Below are 20632 nucleotides of genomic sequence, written 5' to 3' on the forward strand. Positions count from 1 at the left end.
TTTTGCAATCAAATTGGCTGAAAGACTTCATGAAGCTTCATTTAGCTATCACTAGCTCGAGCTGGTCCTTAAATACTGGATGCCTGATGAGTAACAGGTGTGACAGGTTAAGTGGGAACCTGAGGACTCCACCCAGTGGGTGGGTCTGGACAGGGCCTGCCCAACATTTTCAGAAACAGCAGGTGAAGAGAACACAAAAACAGACAACATCCTTAACCAGCCGGGGCCCATGAGACACTGTTTTACAGCTATAGCTGTCATACTTTCTGCGCTTTGGATCTTTACTATTGTCTGAGCCAAAACTCCCACCTTGTCTTTATTACTGACTGCCATTCAAGAAACCCCAAACAGAGGCCAATACTGAAAAATATAAATCAATGACTGAAAACAGCAAAACACACAAACCACGAGATAGCTGATGGTTAACTTAAGGTTGTGGTCCAATCAAATCTCTTAATACATAATTTTTCTGCTTCTATGGAATGGAAAAGGGTCTTTCGTTGTATTCAGACAAAAAAAACCACAAAGGGAGGGGACGCGAGTTTCATTTTACTGTAAACTGAGTGAAGTGTCGTTATTAAGTCTCAGTCAAATATGACCAAGTGAAAGAATGAAGGGTACATCTGTCCTGTGGCTGCTGTGTAAGTACACCACATATTCTTTTGTCAGATTAATGTGAAACTTAAACTAACCGAGTGTTATTCTATTTAGGGTTGATCTCCCTGTTGTGTGGCTCAACAAACCAAGGTTAGTTCACTTTGTTTTATTCTACTAGGAAACCCCACTTTATACAATTACATGTTTAAATACAACATGGTGTACAAAAAACAAACAATGGCATTCCTCTTAATGTTTTAAGATGTGCTTTCACTTACCAGAACATAATTTCACAGACCTCCGTAGTTTTCCCATGAATTATTTCCATGTAGCTTGTAACTGAGCTGAGACAGAAAAAGGTACAGAGATAAGCTAAAGGTTTAAGTATCAAGGTTAATACAATAAAAATAAAATAAAAGGTAATTTCTGGTGGCAGTTTCAGTGGAAAGTGATTCAGAGACATAAATATAGATATGCATCTAAATCTGGATTTTTTTAAATGAAGGCTTCATAACAAAGATGTAGTCAAATGCATAAAAGTTGCTTCAACAAGGTACTCTTGGTTTATATGCTCTCTGTGAGTATGACTCTTGTTTTGATAACTACAGTTCACAGATACAACCAATCATTAATTAATGGTTAAAAAGCGTAAGGCTAGAAGGATATATGGATATATGCTCGCTGAATGTGCATGCATGATTATGTCTTTTTTAAAATCGTGGTTTACTGCTATATACTATATGGTGAAGTGACTGATGCACAGGAAACCAAAGACAAAGAAGCCTAAATGCAGTCATGTCCAGTTGTCTTTGTACAAACTAGTTTACATTTTAGGAATTCAAAGTGACGAAGGATTTTTTCCCCTCACACCCTTTCAAAGGCCTATTTAAGGGGTTAAGACTTGGTTTTAGGAGTAACAGGTTTGGCAAAGCATTAATAAGAGTAAATGTCCTCACAAATATAGCCAAACATACATGCCTGTGTGTGTGTTTGTATAACACTTCATGTATACACAGCAGGCAGCAGCTGTCGTGGAGGAAGCAGCGGTAACAGAGGAACCTTTCGTCCAAATAACCTCAAACTCAAAATGGAACTTGCTCACGTCCACAAAATACCCCGACAGTTTTGTAGTGAATCTGATGAAGGGTCGTTGAGCTGAGCAAGGAAAAGATGCAATTAGAGACAGATTTCTCAAATCATTAGATGATATCCAGCTAAAAGGAGGTATTTAAAAAAGCTTCAGCGATTTTGCCCAACGTAATAATAAAAAATACCTGATGGAAAATTTATTGATTGTTTCCTGTGAAATCCAGTGGTGTTGATACTGAAGTTTTGTATTTACACATAAAAGTACTGTCTCCATGTTCATTTGAATTTCATTTTGAGGCTGAGCTGCTGGGGGGGGGGGGTGTGCATTGAATGCTGTGGCCAAGAAACCCTCTTAAATGCATGCACAAGATAGCAGTCACCACAGTTCAGGTTGGTTAGCTCCTCACTGATGATATGACCCGAGTTTATAATACACAACCTCGTGAATGTTGAAAAAAAAGAGTCACACTCGTCAGCTTCGGTCTTCGACTGCAAGCTTAAGCTTATAGCTACTGTTCGGTCGGTGGGTTGTGGTTGGAGACCCAGCTTTCATCAGCAGTGATTAGTCTTGACAAAAAAGATCACATTAGATGTGAACGTGGGTCATTCAGTAGTAAAATAACTAAAGCTCTGCAACATTTTACCTTTTATACTATGAATATTTTCTAGTTAAGAGGGCTCTGAAATTCTGCCTCATTTTATTTTTTTCCAGCATTTCAGAGCCTTCTTAACAATGTCTGCATAAACGGACTGGCAGACTGACTCCATAACAACAAGAAAAGAGAATTCACTTAACCTTTTTCGACCTGCAGAAAGAAAGGTGACCACTATTGCACCTTCTGCAACAGCTGTTGCTCACTTACCCACAACATCCTGTTCAGCTTGATGACAGACACTGTTTCCTGATTTTGAAGCATTTAGAGAAGTAAACTGGGCATCTCTCATCTCAGAAAACATCCTGTGTAGATGGTGTGCTCTGCGCCTTGAATCTTGAGCTAACCTGCTGCTCACCATCACCACAAACTATATATAAATTTTCCATTCCGAATAAGAAGTGAACATATTTAGACTTGACAATTGAGTGATAAATGAATGCTAGCATGCTTGGTTAGAAACCTGCATTCACAAACTGGATACACTGCAAAGACACTTATGTTTTAATTGATACTAAGTAACATACCAATCCAATTCCTACAACTTCAGTTATTAAAACTGAAAAACAACGGTCTGCACCACACAGGAGGCTCGATAACATAATTTAAATGCTTCAAATAGAACCAGCAGCTCAATCATGCTTCAGAGGTTCAGTTGAGTGACTTTGATTATCTGAGGTAAAGCCATACAGACTTTGGCATCGATAGCAGCCGATATCACCATCCAACTATCAGTCTAACGTGCCACACCTGGCCAATCCTCAACAAAATCCAAGTGGATTAGTTAAATAAAAGAATTTATGTTATGAAAAACAAGGGAAACTACCCAAAAAACCCAAACATTTTTTTGTAGCAGGCTTGTAGAATATATATATATATATACTGGAAGTGCTGGGTATACAAGTCTGGCCTAAGTCTTCGGTCAGAAAGACTGCAGCAGTCCAGGAGTTTAGTTCACCGTCTTTAATGAAGCTTCACAGAAGAACTGGTTACAGCAGGGCTTGCCAGGATAAATCCAACTATGATACAGCCAGATATGCACTTGTAATTGTGGCAGGTGCAGTATCGGTGACTATAAGCATGGTTGTCTGGAAACAGAAACAGGTAATACTATAATTAGCAGGGTCAAAGATAACTAAGCAACAATCAGAACACATCATCTACTCAGACACAGCAATATTTTACAATGTCCACAAGGGGTCGCCATAAGACCAGAAGTTGGCTAAATAGCACATATCTTCCCAGTTGCTAGTACTAAGGCAAGCATGTGGCAAGCTAACAACAGCTAAACTAAACAATAAACAACAGAAAAATCCTTTAACCGCGGGATATAGTCATTGGGGGAGATTCTGGCCACTGGTATTAACTTAGTGCTAATTAATTAAATAATTAAATAAACCTACTAACGTGGTAGCAGTATACTGAGGCATAACTTTAGCTTAAACATACACAAACAACTATAACTATTATCATACCAGTTAACCTGTCAAAGGTAATAACACTTACAGTCTCATTAGCGCACACGGAATCACATAAACTGCGATGCGCTCATTTGGGTGCGCTTGGTTCTTGCCTCTAGACATCCTGAGGCCGAGTCAGCAGGGAATTTGCACAAGGCTGTTAACGTCATTTCTGCTTTAAAGTTGGACATTTTAACATGTGACTGGCCCACGTTTGGAGCCAGTCTCAGGTGGACATTAAAGGAACTGCAGCATTTGGCGGTTTCATTTCTCCGTTCTGCAGGATTCCACTTCACTGACATTCCATTTGGTCTGGATTTTTTTTTAACCTTTAGCAACAATCACTCTGCACTATGAATCTTCTGCAATTAACTGCAATCACTCGAGTTACAAAGACTATAAAATTCCCCACATTGTCCTCAGGTTTCAACTGTGAAACTAAGGGCTGCACTACTCTATGACAAACCTATTATTCATTATAGCTTTACTACATGTTTTGTTAATCATTCTGACAAGTTCAGATCTCAAATTCAAAGATAATTGGCATACTTCCTCCAGGAGATATTTGAAGAGACTGACGGGTATCCTTAATGAAGATTATAAACTGATGTCCTCAGGAAAAGCTACATATTACCAAATTATTAGTTAAATAGGCACAAAATATCTTAAGTGCTTTTATCAATTAAATGACTGACAGATGAAATTGTGAATGAGCGTTTGTATGTGTTATCTCATATGATGAGATTCCAAGACTTTTCCCAGGGGAGATAAGAAATTCCAGTCTAACCTAATGTAATCTAATCCTGAATAATTGTGGTGGAGTTTAACCATACCCTAGATAAACCTGGATAAATGGGAGTGATCCCAAACAACTACTGCCCTTAAAAACCACCTTCCATACTTAAATGTTGGTGTTTGCGGATGGTTCTGTGTGCATTAGTTGTTTCACTGTAATTCTCAGAGACAATCTGATGGCTGCCTCAGGGTTTTGTAAATGTGCATAATCCATATCTTCCCCACAGCTCGTCTGACTGTGAGCCCCAGCAGCTCTCAGCTGTTTGAAGGTGACTTTTTGTCTCTGAGCTGTGAGGCTGAGGACAGCCCTGCTGGATGGACTGTGAGGAGGAACACGCCCAAGCGACAAAGGAGTCGGTGTGGAGATGGGTGGGGAAAACAAGTCGGTTCGTTTTGTAACATCACCTACATCTTCAGAAGGGACAGTGGTGTTTACTGGTGTGAGTGCAGAGAGGGAATAAGTAGTAACACTGTCAACATCACTGTGACAGGTAAGAAGATTGTGTATAGTTAGTGTTGGTGAAGCTGTGTGTCAGTGGATGAAATGCTGTAGTTTGTGTCTGTGTTGAGGTGGCCCAGTGATCCTGCAGAGTCCTGTGCTTCCTGTGATGGAGGGAGACAGCATCACGCTGCTCTGTAAATCAAAGCCCCCACATTCAAACCTCCCAGCTGCTTTCTATAAAGATGGCTCCGTCATCAGGACTGAGTCGACAGGTCACATGACCATTCCTCATGTTTCCCTGTCTGATGAAGGCCTCTACAAATGTCACATCAGTCATCATGGGGAGTCTCCACCCAGCTGGATCACTGTCACAGGTAATTTTCAGTATGATCAACATTTATTTCATCCATAGATGGACATAGATAGCATGAGGTCACCCATTAGTCAGTGAAGTCCCAATATGAGACCTCAGGCTTTTTAGCTATCACCACTTCGGTGTTTTCAAACCTGCAGGTCGGATCCAACCAAAGACTTTAATTGGCTAAAGACTTCTTATGTGTTCTGTTTAACCTGAAACTACCTAATAAAGTAATCAGGAAGGTGCTTAGTGAGGTCGCAGAGTGAGGAAGCTGAGTTTCCCATAGACCTCTACACCATCCAAAGGTTTTTTTTTCTTACCACAGGAGTTGCCCCCTGGTGGCCACTGGAAAGAATGCAGATTAAAGGCACTTCTCTGTTAGCGTCACTTTTCAGACGAGATCTGAAAGTTGCGTCCATCTAAGATTACCATCTTAGATTTCATCCATGAATCACCTGAACAGTGCCATTCTCTTTACAGGTAAACCTACAACTACAGCCCCGCCTTCCACATTATCCCCGCCCTCTACATCAACCCTGTCTTCTGCCTCAACTTTGCTTTCTGTCTCAACCCCAATGACCACACCGATCCAATCCACTGCCATGGCGTCTCCTTCTGCCACAGCTCTGCCTACTGATTCAGCTCCATCAGCTGTCTCCATTCACCGACCACTTGTCTTGAGAGTGGTCTGCCACATGGTGGTGTTCTGTCCATATGTCATCACAACTGTCCTAATGGTGTCTTTATATCGACAAAGGCCCACAGGTAACTTTCACTGTCAGATGATCAATCTATTAAAGGGGATCTGTTGTGTTTTTGTTTATTTTCTGTCATAACTGTATGCATGCAGCTACAGTGGTGGGCTTTGCCATATATAAAGACTATTAGAGGCCTGAAACTGCCAAAGTTAGAACAATTAATGAAGAGAGGACACAAACACAGGACAGAAAAGACCTGTTAAAAAAAATCCAAAATCTAAATCTTTATTTAAAAATTGTAGGCAGTTTGGCGCAGATAGGCAGTCTGCATAGTATATAGTATAAAGAAAACAAACTGAGAAACAAGCATGGGATCATACATGGAAACACTGAAACTAGCTAACACACTGGGAATGCTGGGAGAGCCTCGAAATCCGAGATACTGTAAGAACAAAGACAATCTGATCTATCAATCAATTCTCAGGTGTAAGTAAGACAAATTGAGCACAGGTGAAGCTGTGTTGATTATTTTGAAGTGTAAATCATGCAAAGCAACTTTAGAAGGGCCCTAGAAGAAAAATACAGATGTGGAAATAGGTCCCCTTAAATTCTGATTGTTTTTCTCACTTATTATTACCTCATTATGACTGGACCTGAACTCTTTGTCTCCATAGCAACAGCGCCACACCCCCACCCTGAGCAGAAACTGACAGAGGACTTTGACGTCATGGAGGTCACCATTGAGCATCATTTCTAAACTGCACAGAACAGAGAAATATTTTTGTCATGTAAAAGTAATAAATATTAAATTAAATAGATCTGATATTTTATGGCAGCACAAAGTCATGTATAACGTTGGAGGTAAACAAAGTGCAGTTTTTTGACTGCATATTCATATCTACCAGCACAGTTTATTACCAAAGACTGCTGCCAGTGATTGTACAAATGAGAGAAACAAACATTTAAAAACACTCTATGTGAGACTATAAAAGATTACTCTTACTGGTGTTTTTATCTGATGGTGGGTGCACCAGTTTTTGAGAAGTATCTGTCCATCTGTGGTGAGAATTCCACTTTAGAAAACAAGGGTGGATTTTTTTGGTCCCTCTTCTTTGCACCAGGATCCTTTTCCTCATGTCCTGAACATCTGGGCTCAGGGTATAAATAAATCCTCATTTGTCTCCATCAGTGTATGAAGAACATGCACCTGTCGTTTGCTCTTTCCTGTTGAACAAAAACCAAAACACATAATAAAACAAATGATCAGAGACTTAGAACCTGTGTCAGAGGTGACAGACTTCTATAGGAGCAAAAGTCATTTCGCAGCCAATGTAGTCTCCCCCTAGTGGCCTTTAAACAGAATGCAGGTTTAAGGAAAACATTTTTGAACAGATTGAAAGATCATGACTACGTCAGGAAATGTCATGAGTGCCATGAAGCACTAAAGGAACCACTGAAGCACCTTTCCTCAGTCTGTTGACACTCTGAACAGCTCTTATTGTTGCTGCCAGTCACATAGATCAGGGTCGTGCTGCTCAGTGAGCATTTAAACAGCTTCTCCTGTTGAACATTTCCAACTTCTGTGCTGTTTTGATTTCCTAATGAAAAAATGGCTGAATTAAGCTCCAGGGAAAAATGTTTCACATGTATGAAGCACTTTTCTTCTGTTACAAGCTGCTACAAATTTATATATTACAATAAGTCATCTTTTTTCAGTTGAATTAAACTAGCTTTTTTGTGGCTCAAAATTGGCTGAGGGACTGAATTTTTGCCCTTCGATGAACAAAAAAATACTCTGAAACTGTTGAACCTGCCATGAAGAAAACTTGTTAAAAGCACACTCCTGTGCTTCCTTACGGCAGGTAAGAAAAAAATGTGACTTTAACCAAACCTATAATTGTGTGCTAGCAAAAATAAATACATACAAAATGTCCTTAACATTTTTTAAATCAAACTGATCCATTTTATCATTAGGTTGGTATATATGTGTATCGTCACACCTATCTTCCATTTGACAGTCCTCATATACTCAATTAAAAACTAAAACAGACACTGAAACTAACAAAAGCTAAACATTTAAAGAGGAAACAAAAATGTAAACTAATAAAAAAAAATAAAACGCAAATTCTGCTCTACATTATCTTTATGTGAACCATAAAGACTCAACAAGAGCGGCACACTCAAGTGAAAGAATAAATAGATCTTTATTGGTCTCAGGGTCATGATTGTACAGAGCATGTGCAGAACATACAAAAGAAACGATGGCACTTGAAATGTTCCATTGTAAAAAATTAAAAAAAAAAGCACAGTTCATAGCAATATACAGACTCACAAAGTAAGAACAAATATTCAAAGTTTGTTTCAAGGCTTTAGTGGTCATCATGTCATCATCACAGTAAAAAGTATGGATGCTTTGTCCTTTGTAAAATACTAAACCCAAACTTTTTTGGACCAGGAAAATAAAAACAAAAACAAAACAATGTTAAACAGTGTAACATAGGAAAGCACACTGAAAGACACGAAACTGTCACTATAAATATAATGATAGGGCCACTTATCATTACCCTTTTGTTAGAGATACCAAGGAAATTTCATTAACCAGGTAAAAATGTGATCATGTACCTGAAAACATCCATTTCAACAGTTAAAGAGCAGTTATTATTGCTACAAAAATGTATACTCTGTATGTGCCTAATGCATTTCTTGGGGAGTCACAAAAAAACATACAATATGGTCCCATAAATTCACTGTAATCAGGCCATGAAGCAGAAAACGACAGAAGATAAAAACGTAAGGCATGAATCACCTTTCTTTCCTTTAGTGATAAGCAGCTGGTAGCCAATGTCCCACAGCCCTCTGACTATGATCCTTCACATTCAACTTTCAACATTTGATAAAGTATCTAATAAAGTGCCCTAATGCTTAATGGGCACATTGTCTACCATACAGTATCTATCACATAATACATAACCACATCTGGAATGCTACTCAAAGTTAAAGACTTCTATTATTCAGTATAATGCAGCGCTTTAGTGAAAATACAATAATGCTTAAATACTTGAACAGCTTGGGGTCGACTGGTGATTTACTTTGTGAACTCTGTAAACATCTCCCAGATGAGTTCATGCTGTCAGTCACCTTTTTCTAGTCTTATGAGATAAACATGATGCTCACTTTCTAAACCATGATCCCCATGAGAGTCATAAGGGAGATGAAGCAGGGTAATACCTTAAGCGTGTGGGTACCCTGTAAGTAAACTCCGTTTTTCAGAGCGATCCATCCCTCGTTGTCATGTCCAGTTCGAAAACACCAAGACGGTGTCAGTAAAAATCCCTCATAATTTAAATTTTACTAAACAATTTACGGGACTTTTCCCTCTTAGCACCACAACACTGTTGTTTTTGGCAGCTAGAACAACCTAAAGACAAAACGGATCTGCAAACATGAACACATTATACTGGCAGAAAGTAACTTCAATAAAAAAATGTTTCTCTTTTCAGGAAAGTTGTGCTTGGATGTAAAACACACAAAATTCTGTCGGGAAAATGTAGGAGCTTTTTTCATTTAGGAGTTTTAAAAGCTCCTTTATACTAAAAACCAAATAAATAAATAAGAAAAAGTTTCAGTGCATCATAATAAATACTTTTGCATAAGGTTTACACATTTAGTGTATGACTTGTTAAGGTTCATATTGTGAAGAAAAGCTTTGAAAGAAACTTAATTTGGACTCGTTCCATATTTGGTGCATGAACTTGTTGTGCGCCATAATGTTTGCTCTGTTGACTTCGTTATGAAATATAAATTCTTTCGGTAATTTTTTTTAAATCAAAGTTAAAGTTTCATTCTCGATGGGCTCCACAGCGCTCTTAGTGGTAAACAGTGCAAAGAAATCTCTAAAAATTCCCAGCCAATCTATCACGTGACATATATATGGCCAGCATTAGAAAACATATGACAAAGGCACAAATCAAAGTGGTTCCGAGCCGAACCACAATCTGAATTTGCTTAATGTAGGTTAAACGGTAAATGGATCCGAGCTTCTATTATTCTACTCTAATTAACTTCTCTGTGCTTTTTACTACAAGCCACACCTCAGGTTTTAACTGTCATTTTAAGTTTTAGATGTTTGGAATAAATTTGAGGGTCTTTCTAATTTAGACATGCTGAGATGTTGATGTCATTTCATATTGGGGGGAAGGTGAGGATCCAATGTTTGTTTGGCACCTAATATAGATATAGTAAATACCAGCCACCAGAATGATCCCTGCAATAACTGACAGTGACACAATGAGACCAAGATGGTTTCTTCCTGTAGCTGCGCCACTGCTGACTTCATTCCTGCTTCCTTCATCTGTCGAGAAAAAGAAATGCATTGGTGTGAATTGTCAGGAGTCAGGGAGGTGAAAACTCTTTTAAAGTGTCATCATTTGACATGAGCACAAACTCACCTGACTGACTGACATTCAGGTTTATGATGCTGAGGATTTCAGAGCCCATCCCTGGTCTTCTCTGGAAGGCTATACACTCATATGTTCCAATGTCAGCAGTCGTCATGTTCATCAGTATCATTGAGAGATCCCCATTCTGCATGTGGGTATTGGTCAGGTTTACCCGGCCCGTATAAGACGGATCCTGGTCGTCTGGATCAAGTTGGTCATCACGATAGTGCAGCACGTATTCTTTTAGGTCACGTCTGGACCACTGCATGGCGGGGACTACCATATTTCCAGGAGCATTACATGGCAGAATGACCTGCTGGCCAAGTGAACATATGATGTTTTTGTAGTCTGAAGGACAAAAGAAACAAGACAGAGGTTTAAGAATAAAAATATACATCAGAAATGCATGTACTAAACAAGAAGCACTCCAAGAGCGCAAACCTCCACCAAGGGAGCTCACTGTCTAGCCAGTATTTACTTTTAAGGGAATACTATCATATTTTTTTCATATATTTAAGTTGTTTTCTGAGTGCAGTTGTTTGCAGTGCAGTAAAAGTTGATTTTATAAATCGATACATATAATATCCCACAGCCATAGCAGGTAATGAGCGAGAGAAGAAGAGAGGTGTGAGGAATACGAGGGTGAAGGAAGAAATGACTTTATAACCTATTAATACAGTCAGTTATAACTAGTCTTGTTCTCAATTATAGCAATCTAATGTAACCGAGGATTTAACAGTAGTTTACAAACTTTTTAGCAAAACCTACTTACCCACAGCGTCAACTATTGAAGTGAGCGCCAAAGAAAGCCATATGCAGATTTGAAGACACATCCTGAAGAAACAATAAAGACAGAGGGATAAATCCTTTAAATCACAAAGTGTTTCCTGGGTAAAGTTATTTGCTAGAAAAGCTGGTTTATTCTGCCTCAAAAGAACTTTCAAACTAACAGTTTTGAAAACTTTCAGACATATGACAACTCAATAATACTAAGTCTATCACAATAAATAACTTACTTCAAGAGGTTTTTGCACGATCTTTGTGGCGACAGGATTAAACCGGCTGTGAAAATCATCTTCTTCCTCTTGAGTGGTTATTGGCAGCTGAAGTGTGGAAATGGAGCATGGGCACAAGTGTCATACTGCAGGAAAAAAGAGAAAAAACGGTTTCACGTAAAATAATAAAAATACCTGCGGTTTTCAGGAGACAAAACAAGGAAAAATCAGAGTGTCTTCTAAATGACTAAAACAGCTGATTTGTCCGTTTCCTATTTTTTTTTTTGGCAGTAGTACAATGTTAAACTCTTTCTTCTTGGCTACTTGCCTGGTTTGTAATTTGAGACTCAGATGTTATACCCGTTAACACTATAGGGAGGGAAGCAGGAAGTTTAAATGATGGACCTTACATTACTCTGTGCTTTATGCCAGCTCATCCCAAACTCATTAAATTTGATAGATTTGGCAAGTAAAGTCTGCTGTGATGCCGAGTGAATATCCATAATGCCAAAATCAGTAGGCAACACATCACAAAATGATATTCAAGAAAACGCTCAGCATCTGTACGCAGTTCCTAATATAATGACACTGGTGAGTCACAGTAAGCCACTCGTAGTGATTTAGCAGTGATTACTGCCAGTCTTTGATAAGCGATCTGTGCAACAAACTCTCCGGCTCGTCAACACAAACACTGCTCGCTGCAGTCAGTTACAAACCTGTCACAGTCTGACTTTAAACCAGGCTACCAACTGCGTCTCACAGAGAGGACAGAGCCACTCTCACCCCACATTAATACGCGGCGTGTACTCTTTGATTTACACAGCACATAATGAGTGCACGTTTTCTTTGTACAGTAGCGGAAATCGACACCGCTTAATATAAGTTAGCATCTTGGCTCGCTTCAGCCGGTCAGGTCAGGCGAGCTAACGTGTCTTAGTGTCGCTGGCACGGCAGCTGTTACCGGTGTTAGAAAAATACTACCCAAAGGCAGGATTCCTGCTCTCATACGGGCTCTGTTTAAGGTAAAACTAGCAGACTAAGCAACTGGCTGCTACAACTTACTACTCTTCAGTGCAGATCCAAGATCCCGGAGTCCTTCAATAAATACAGGAGAAAAACCGGCCACACAGACCACCTCCAACCCGAGTAAAGACACTCCGGGCTCAGGTTACGTCGCCGAGTTGGCTTCACCCCCTTCAGATTGCGGCCATGGGGCCTGATGATTGGTCAGTTGAGTACGCGCGCTCTTTGAGCTCGTACGTCATTGGCTCTTGGCATGTTCGTGTTGGTGACGTTTTCTACAGTCATTGGTGATTAGCAAAGCAGCTGTGAGGTGTCAACCGACCTGCTGGAACGTACGCGGTGTTTCTCGATGTTTCTCGGTTTTTGTTTTTTTGCCTTTTTTCTTAAATTCCAACACCTTCCCTTATGTTGGCAGAAATCACCTGTTTTGCGAGTATATTTATAAGTCATCATTATTGTACCGACACTGTGTTCTACATCCAAATAATAAGTCAAGTCATTTTTAGTCACTTAAAAATTTTTAGAAACTGTGATGTTATATTTGTTGCAATTGCCCCCCTGGGGAAACTCTTTCTTTACCTGGATAAATGAGAACACGTGTTGCAGTTTCTACCTTATTACCGGAATGTTCTTTCGGTCTTTAAATTACTTGATATCATTCATGATATCAACGGTTTAAAGACTGGCGATCATTTTCTGGCGACCAGTCACTACATGAACAAATTCAGATTTACTGCAGTGCACACACGGTCTAGTTGGGTGCTTACCTATCAGCTGGAGTGCGATAGGTAAGCACTTTTCCACTCCTGCCCGCCCAAAATCAACATGTTTTGGAATGTTGTATAGATGCTTTCCTGTATGACTGATGTCTCAGTGCTCCTGCCATATTCCTTAGGTTTAAGTTCAGCTTTGCCTAATGGTATCTGTAAATTAAATGATTGTAATTTCAATGACTGTTTTGGCAATATGTGCAAATCCTCATTTCCTTCCACATATACAGGAACCCCAAAATCCAACATTTAAAACCCCATTTCATAATCTTTGCAAACTTTGATATATTTCCTATATAATATCTAATCTATGTGATTTACCAAATCTAACCCATTAGTGTTTATAAACTATCTGATGACTTCTGCTGCTTTTTGTATGTGTCCAGATAATGCATGGCAAACACCCAAGGAGGGACTGTCGGACAACACTGTGTATTATGTAAGTCTAGATGTTCACTCTTTATATATGAAACACAACACCCAGCAATGAATGGAATTTGCATGCATTCACATTCATTTACTCTATTGGAGCTGCAGATCAGTCTGTAGGCTAATTATCAACAACAATATCACTCAATAAAAATAAAAGTTTACTTTGATCTGTTGACAAACTGCAGTGATTTCCTTTGTCTACTTTATGAAGCTACGGGACAGAATCAGACCTGAACCTTGACTAACATTTAATGTTCAAAAGACTTCAGAGCTCGAACGAGCAGCTGTGAAATAAATACAACTCAGGATAATATTCTTTTGTGCTTTGATGATCTTTGTCAAAGGAGCTTGCAAAGAAAAGCGTCTGGACTTCTTTAAGTTACTTGAAGACGTTTCACCTCTCATCCGAGAAGCTTCTTCAGTTCTAAGGTCAAATGGTGGAGAGTCCCAGATATAAACCTAGTGGGAGTATCTTTATTTCCCATGATTAATGATTGCATGCAGCATTACACTCTCGTCTTTATATTCTTTATAGAGCTTTCTCCCATTCATCTGATAATGTCTCTGATTTATCAGAAAGGGGTAACAGAGAAAGCTGATAACCACCTTCATGATACTAGTCATCTCTGGTGGGGTTTTAGGTTTTGTTAAGCCAGCTAATGCAAAGAAATCTGGCTATATTGATAGCCACTCATATGCCACTCTGATGGTGCAGGAGTTGTCACAGAGATCTCAGCAGTTGACAAATGCTGACAATGATGGCCTTAAATATTAATCATTTGGCAGGAGCCAAAAACTGCAGTTTCTCTTATTGCCCATGAGTCAATCTCCATAGACCCCCATGTTAAAATGACCACATTTGTGGCAGAATAAACACATTTACAGCCTAGTGTAAAACAGTTTTTGTTTTCAGAGCTCTATCTGTACAGGGGACAATTCATCCCATCAAACAGCTCAATGAATGAGTTTTGATCTCTTTTATGGGTTTACTTTTTTCTTTTGTTTCTTTGGGTTTGTCTCCCTCTCTGGAAACTTTAGAGAGCTGCGCATAAATGAATGTCTGCAAATCTCAATGAAATGAAGCAAAGCTGCAAAGAATGGGCCAAAACCCCAAACCAAATGTTTTGTTGTTCATCTGAGGTTGTTTTTACCTCATTTTAACACCTGCTGATGACCGTTCTTTAAGTATGTGTGGAAACATAAAACTTTAGAACAAAAACAAAATCTTTCATTTTTCTCTGACAGGAAACAAAATCTCAACAGTTAATATTCAAAGAAGAGGAAGTGTTTGTGTCACTCTGAGGCAAACACGCAGCAGAATGGCAGAAACATTTCTACTGTGGTTCTTCTGTGAGTGCACGTCTCATGTAAAGTACTTCATCTGTCTTATTGTGTGTGAAACTTTAAATGAACCTGAGTGTCCTGTCTCTTTAGATCTGACCTCATTGCTGTGCCACACAACAAATCAAGGTTAGTACATTTTTTGTTGTAGCTACAGAGGCACATGTCTATCAAAATATGAAGTATTTACAGTTTGATTTTTTTCTAAACATCTACAAAAGCATAGAGGCATTTAAATATGTGTCAGAGAGGGTAACACCGGGCTAACCATTCTTCAGAGCTCTAAATCATGCTTCTTCAGTCTGAGAGCCACATCACAATCACACTCACTGCTAACTCAAAAGTCGCAGTCATTTCCTTTTTAAGCACCAATGTGTTCCACAATATTTTTAATTATTATTATTATTACTAACTGAAACTGGCTTCAGAACAATAATCATAATTTATGACCCGCTGAAAACTCGACCGTTTGATTTAGTCAAACTTCAAAAACACAAAAGATCCAATATTATAAGGCTAAATGTCACTCACAGTGATCATCACTGGATATGTGCTGTAAGAGTTTTTGCTTATGTAACAATATTCTGTTCGAGCACCTTTCAGGTCACAGGTGACATTTCCTGTAATAGCAAGTGTCTTCATGTGAAGCTCTCATCGTACCAAACATCCTGTGCTAACCATGCGCCCTTTGTGCTGTGCGTCTTACAACAAATATGAAAATGATTGCATGAACATGATAATAAAAATAAAATTCCACAACAGAGTCATTTTACATCTAGATATGGAAAGGCAATTATAAAATCAGAACTTTAGCTGATCATCAATCTGGCCTATTATATTTCTATTATACAATAATTGTGTTCAAAAGAATTAAAATATTATATTATTATGATTTACACTGCTGTTTAGTGAGGTCATAGAGGGCAGAGGGCCAATGTCCCCCAGACTTCTATATTACCAAAGTCAGAGTCGCCCTCTGTTGGACGTTAGAAAGAAAGCAGATGCTGTCTCTCACTCTTCCCCACAGCTCTTCTGACTGTGAGCCCCAGCAGCTCTCAGCTGTTTGAAGGTGACTTTTTGTCTCTGAGCTGTGAGGCTGAGGACAGCCCTGCTGGATGGACTGTGAGGAGGAACACGCCCAAACGACAGAGGAGTCGGTGTGGAGATGGGTGGGGAAAACAAGTCGGTTCGTCTTGTACCATCACCTACATCTTCAGAAGGGACAGTGGTGTTTACTGGTGTGAGTGTAGAGAGGGAATAACCAGTAACACTGTCAACATCACTGTGACAGGTAAGAAGATTGTGTATAGTTAGTGTTGGTGAAGCTGTGTGTCAGTGGATGAAATGCTGTAGTTTGTGTCTGTGTTGAGGTGGCCCAGTGATCCTGCAGAGTCCTGTGCTTCCTGTGATGGAGGGAGACAGCATCACGCTGCTCTGTAAATCAAAGTCCACACATTCAAACCTCCCAGCTGCTTTCTATAAAGATGGCTTCTTCATCGGGACTGAGTCTACGGGTCACATGACCATTCCTCATGTTTCCCTGTCTGATGAAGGCCTCTACAAATGTCACATCAGTCATCATGGGGAGTCTCCACCCAGCTGGATCACTGTCACAGGTAATTTTCAGTATGATCAACATTTATTTCACATTTTTTCATCCAAAGTCCAGTTTTGTTTTTTCAAACCAGGTATTACACATGGAAGGTGACACCACAGACTGTACATTAATTGGCTAAAGACTTCTGATTTATTCAGTTCAATGTGAAACTACCCAAGAAAGTATTTAGGTTTTGAGTTTCCCATAGATTTCTACTACACCAGCCAGAGGTGTTTTTTGCAACCACAGGAGTTGCCCCCTGGTGGCCACTGGAAAGACTGCAGATTAAAGGCACTTCTGCGTCTGCTTCACTTTTCAGACGAGACCAGAAAGCTTTGTCCTGTGTCTTTTATACCATCTATGATTTCATCCATGATTCACTCAAACGGTGCCTTTCTCTCTCCCTAACCCCCCTCACTATATCAACCATGTTTCTTACCTTAGCTCTGCTTTCTATCTTAGCCCCACTGACTACGCCGATCCCATCCACTGCTCAGCCTACTGATTCAGCTCCGCCCTCTGTCTCAACTCACCTGCCACTTGTAGCGACCCTGGCCTTCCACCTGATGGTGTTCTGTTGATAATTTATCTCCACCGTCCTCGTGTTGTCATTACATCAACAAGTCCCTCAGATAACATTCACTGTCAAATACTCAGCTGATCATTGTATCTGTTGCGCTTTTCTTTTTTTCTGTTTTATAGATACTGTTCATTTATAAAATATATGGAGGGTCAAAAAAATCACCAGAGAGTAGAAATTTTTATTGAAATAGCCAGGGGTCATATACAGGTAAGCAGTCAGCATGATGAACAAACCAGGTGAAGGCAGACAAGACGCAAAAAAAAATAAGGAAGAGGTGATACACAAGGAAAGAGCTAAAGAAACCTGAACCATGACACATTTCATTTCTGCTTCAGTATGCAACTGCACATGTGCCTTCCTCATATGTTTATTTTTAGTACTTTAAATTGAATTTTTTTTTGTCATTTATTTCCTTATTTATTTTGGCAGTTTTGGTCCTCCATACTAAAACATAAACTTTAAAAAAATAAAATAAAAATTCAGCTCTCTATGATGTCAGTGAGAGTGGATATCCCTAATATGATGATCTCAGGATCAACCCTTTCTATAAGCTCCACCAGCCAACTCTTCAAATCTTCTGTTTATGAGGGGCATCCAATCAGAAGAAAGCTGCCTTAAATAAAGAGGAAGAGAAGCTAATACAGTTTCTAATACAGTTTGACTGGCCTCCACTGTAGGTGGGCAGCCAGCTAACAATAGAGAATACTAGGTAGTCATTACAGCTTAAGCATGTTTTAAAAGAAAATGCACCACATTAGGACAGAGTTTTGTAGGATTGCTGCTTTTCTCAATTAGAGTTCTGTTAATAAGAAAACAATGAGTAATAACATTTAATATGTGTGTTTAATATATGTTTGTGTGTGAATTTGTGATATGTATCATTACAGAAAACCCCCCGACTGTGTTAAAACCCTTGTTCGCTGTTGTATGTCTTGAATCTACTGTCCTACTAATTTTAGTCCTTCATTATTTATTCATTCTGAAGATCTTATTTCTTTTTTTTCTTTCTTAAATTCTTATTCTTTTTATGTAAATGTTTGTAAAAAATTTGGTTTCTTGGTTTGCAACTGATTTTATGTCATAGCTGTAATGGTCTGTGTGCGGCAGGCAGAATTGGACCCAAGTGCAGACTCTTAGACAGGACTTTAACACAAAAACTCAGGTTTATTGCTCAAGCAAAACAAAGAATAGAACACAGCTGGTATGAGGGAGAATGTGACACCGGACAGAGGGAAACAGAGGGCTTAAATGCACAATACAAAGATGAGGGAACAGAAAACACATGAGGAACACAGCTGAGATGAATTAGACACAACGAGACCAGGGAAGCAAAACTAAACACACTGAACAAGGAAAGCAAGACTTTCACAATAAAACAGGAAACAAAAGAATGCAGGACTGACACATGAGCTTGGCAGGCTGGGGAAACATGGATAAACATGATAGGTGGGGGGAACATAGAATGACACACAGGGAAGTGAACATGGGCACAGAAGAGGGAACCAAGACATGAGGACTCACACAAACATATGAGCAAAGACACACAAAGAGAAAGAGACAAAGGGCAAAGACACAAGAGGGAGCCTAAACGTACAAGAAGCAAACATAGGTTACAAAAGGGACCTTAAATAATAAAACATAATACAAACTAACACCAAAACACAGGAATGCAAAAACATTGGATCAAAATGACCCAGAACCATGACAACAGCAGCATGTGTTTTGTAAAAATATCATGGAGTAACTGAAACCAGTCAAAATCACTGTGGTTTACTGGACAGAGCTCTTTAACATACAGCAAAAAGAAAAGTGCAGTGTGGGTTTTCTACTCTGATTCATGTGTACAATAAACATCAATACATCACATTTTATACTGCAGCTACCTTTTCTATTACATAGCTCATACATATATACACACACTGTAATATCTGAGTAATATGTGCAAACAAAAGCAAACCTTTAGTTTATTATTAAAAAACACTAAAAGGAATAAAAAACATGATGTGTCAAAATAATATTTCTTTCTCCTCAAGTCATTTTATTTTTCTGAGAATGATGAAAATAACATAAATAAAATGTTATATCTCCCAAAGGAGCCCTGAAGTTCAAGCAAAGCACTGACAATGCCAACGCTGTGGCTTTGACTCCTGCGAGAATATCTGCAGTCATGTTGGTGGAAACCTGGCAAGCAGTGCTCAGAGATATTTACCTCTGAAACCGCAGCATTATCCTGACCAGAAGCCAAGAAAAAATAAACACCGTCGTACTCAGAGATCTATTTTAGAACTCACTGAGGAGCGAGCTTTTTCACAGAAACAGAGTTCACACTTTCCAAGACATGTCTGAACATATGACGCTTTCCACAAGAGCTTCAACGTGACACAAAAAATGTGCTCTTTTATGTGTTCAACCTGGTGAAATCCCTGATTTTTCACTTTTAGGTGTAGAGAAATGGCCCAGTGGCACTTTACTGTAGGGTAGAGTGTAGGGTGAAGAAAACAGCATGATAGTAAAGGACATGGCTAATGCCTGGAGGTGGTCTGCACCTTGAATGCATCCACCTTAAAGTTAAACACACACTAAGTATTCAGGCTTTGTGTTTGGCAACACTAGTGAAATCTTTACAGCCTGATCTTATATTCTCACTTTTTCTCATTTTTTCAGCTCCTGTACTGTCCAGTATCTTTGTACTTCAGCAGGGATGCATCTACAGATTGAAACAGCGCCGTCATGGTCTGAATATGACGACCAGAGTTAAAAAGCTGTGCACCTCCCCTCCAAAACCTAAACGCAGACACGCTTCTGACAATCTGTTATTCTACAAAAATTCTTTAAATAAGTTACAGACAGTTTCCTTTAAGAAATACAGAAAACAGTCAGAGGGAAAAACCAGGAAAAAACTTTATGTTCAAAGAGAAACGGCTTCCCAAATTTCCAAGAATTAAAAAAGAAAAGAAAAACTAGTTTTGAAAAAATTGAGAAAGAAAAGACTTCAGCCAAACCAAAGTTTGTTTCCTGAGACCCAAATTGAAAGAAAATGTTTGAATCCATAATCTATTTAAATTTATACATTATAAATATAAATAAATTATCTATAAATTAAGTTAACCCACCTTTAAAAACTAACAAGACTAAACTCCATCTGTCCCTGAAATCAGGTCAGATCAGTGTTTGACATCAAAGATTTTAAACCCAGCTCACTGGGTTTAAAATGTTTAAAAAAAAAAAAAAGATTAAAAACTTCACTGAAACAAACTGAGCCCAGTTTTGATGAGGAAAAATTGGGAGTTCATATTAATTATGTTGTGGTCATAAAGTGTTTAATGTGCACCAAGACTCTTACAGCATTTTTCAGCTGCA

At 39.0% G+C, this 20632-nt stretch overlaps 3 protein-coding genes across 4 annotated transcripts; 2 read left to right on the forward strand and 1 right to left on the reverse strand.

Annotated features, from left to right (window-relative positions):
- The first annotated feature begins 249 nt into the window (after window positions 1-249).
- On the forward strand, window positions 250-8284 carry LOC146372192 (low affinity immunoglobulin gamma Fc region receptor III-like). Of its 2 annotated transcripts, none has more exons than XM_084953347.1 (6): window positions 250-641; window positions 712-747; window positions 4822-5085; window positions 5165-5410; window positions 6019-6159; window positions 6767-8284. In XM_084953347.1, the coding sequence occupies exons 1-6, from the start codon at window positions 611-613 to the stop codon at window positions 6847-6849; spliced, it is 801 nt and encodes a 266-aa protein (XP_084809473.1). In that variant the 5' UTR covers window positions 250-610; the 3' UTR covers window positions 6850-8284. The 2 variants fall into 2 exon arrangements, with proteins under 2 accessions (XP_084809473.1, XP_084809472.1); XM_084953346.1 differs by having other exon boundaries at window positions 257-641; window positions 5875-6159.
- LOC146372193 (uncharacterized) lies at window positions 8278-12718 on the reverse strand. Its single transcript, XM_084953349.1, has 5 exons — window positions 12589-12718; window positions 11548-11672; window positions 11304-11365; window positions 10541-10879; window positions 8278-10443 (listed from the first exon to the last, which is right to left on the reverse strand). The coding sequence occupies exons 2-5, from the start codon at window positions 11604-11606 to the stop codon at window positions 10247-10249; spliced, it is 657 nt and encodes a 218-aa protein (XP_084809475.1). The 5' UTR covers window positions 11607-11672; window positions 12589-12718; the 3' UTR covers window positions 8278-10246.
- Window positions 12719-15013: 2295 nt separating this feature from the next.
- On the forward strand, window positions 15014-19264 carry LOC146372194 (low affinity immunoglobulin gamma Fc region receptor II-b-like). The gene is made up of 5 exons (XM_084953348.1): window positions 15014-15101; window positions 15186-15221; window positions 16120-16383; window positions 16463-16708; window positions 17152-19264. The coding sequence occupies exons 1-5, from the start codon at window positions 15071-15073 to the stop codon at window positions 17268-17270; spliced, it is 696 nt and encodes a 231-aa protein (XP_084809474.1). The 5' UTR covers window positions 15014-15070; the 3' UTR covers window positions 17271-19264.
- The last annotated feature ends 1368 nt before the right edge of the window (window positions 19265-20632 follow it).

Source organism: Perissodus microlepis, chromosome 15 (genome assembly GCF_051167445.1).
Source record: "Perissodus microlepis isolate ML-2025 ecotype Zambia chromosome 15, ASM5116744v1, whole genome shotgun sequence".
NCBI lineage: Eukaryota > Metazoa > Chordata > Actinopteri > Cichliformes > Cichlidae > Perissodus > Perissodus microlepis.

Coding starts and splice junctions, on each gene's coding strand:
- LOC146372193 (XM_084953349.1), bottom strand. CDS start 11,606: ATGATTTTCACAGCCGGTTTAATCCTGTCGCCACAAAGATCGTGCAAA. Junction 11,366..11,547: donor TCGTGCAAAAACCTCTTGAA/GTAAGTTATTTA, acceptor TTGTTTCTTCAG/GATGTGTCTTCAAATCTGCA. Junction 10,880..11,303: donor TTCAATAGTTGACGCTGTGG/GTAAGTAGGTTT, acceptor TTTGTCCTTCAG/ACTACAAAAACATCATATGT.
- LOC146372192 (XM_084953346.1), top strand. CDS start 611: ATGAAGGGTACATCTGTCCTGTGGCTGCTGT. Junction 748..4,821: donor GTGTGGCTCAACAAACCAAG/GTTAGTTCACTT, acceptor TCTTCCCCACAG/CTCGTCTGACTGTGAGCCCC. Junction 6,160..6,766: donor ATATCGACAAAGGCCCACAG/GTAACTTTCACT, acceptor TTGTCTCCATAG/CAACAGCGCCACACCCCCAC.
- LOC146372194 (XM_084953348.1), top strand. CDS start 15,071: ATGGCAGAAACATTTCTACTGTGGTTCTTCT. Junction 16,384..16,462: donor TGTCAACATCACTGTGACAG/GTAAGAAGATTG, acceptor GTCTGTGTTGAG/GTGGCCCAGTGATCCTGCAG. Junction 16,709..17,151: donor CAGCTGGATCACTGTCACAG/GTAATTTTCAGT, acceptor TTTCTATCTTAG/CCCCACTGACTACGCCGATC.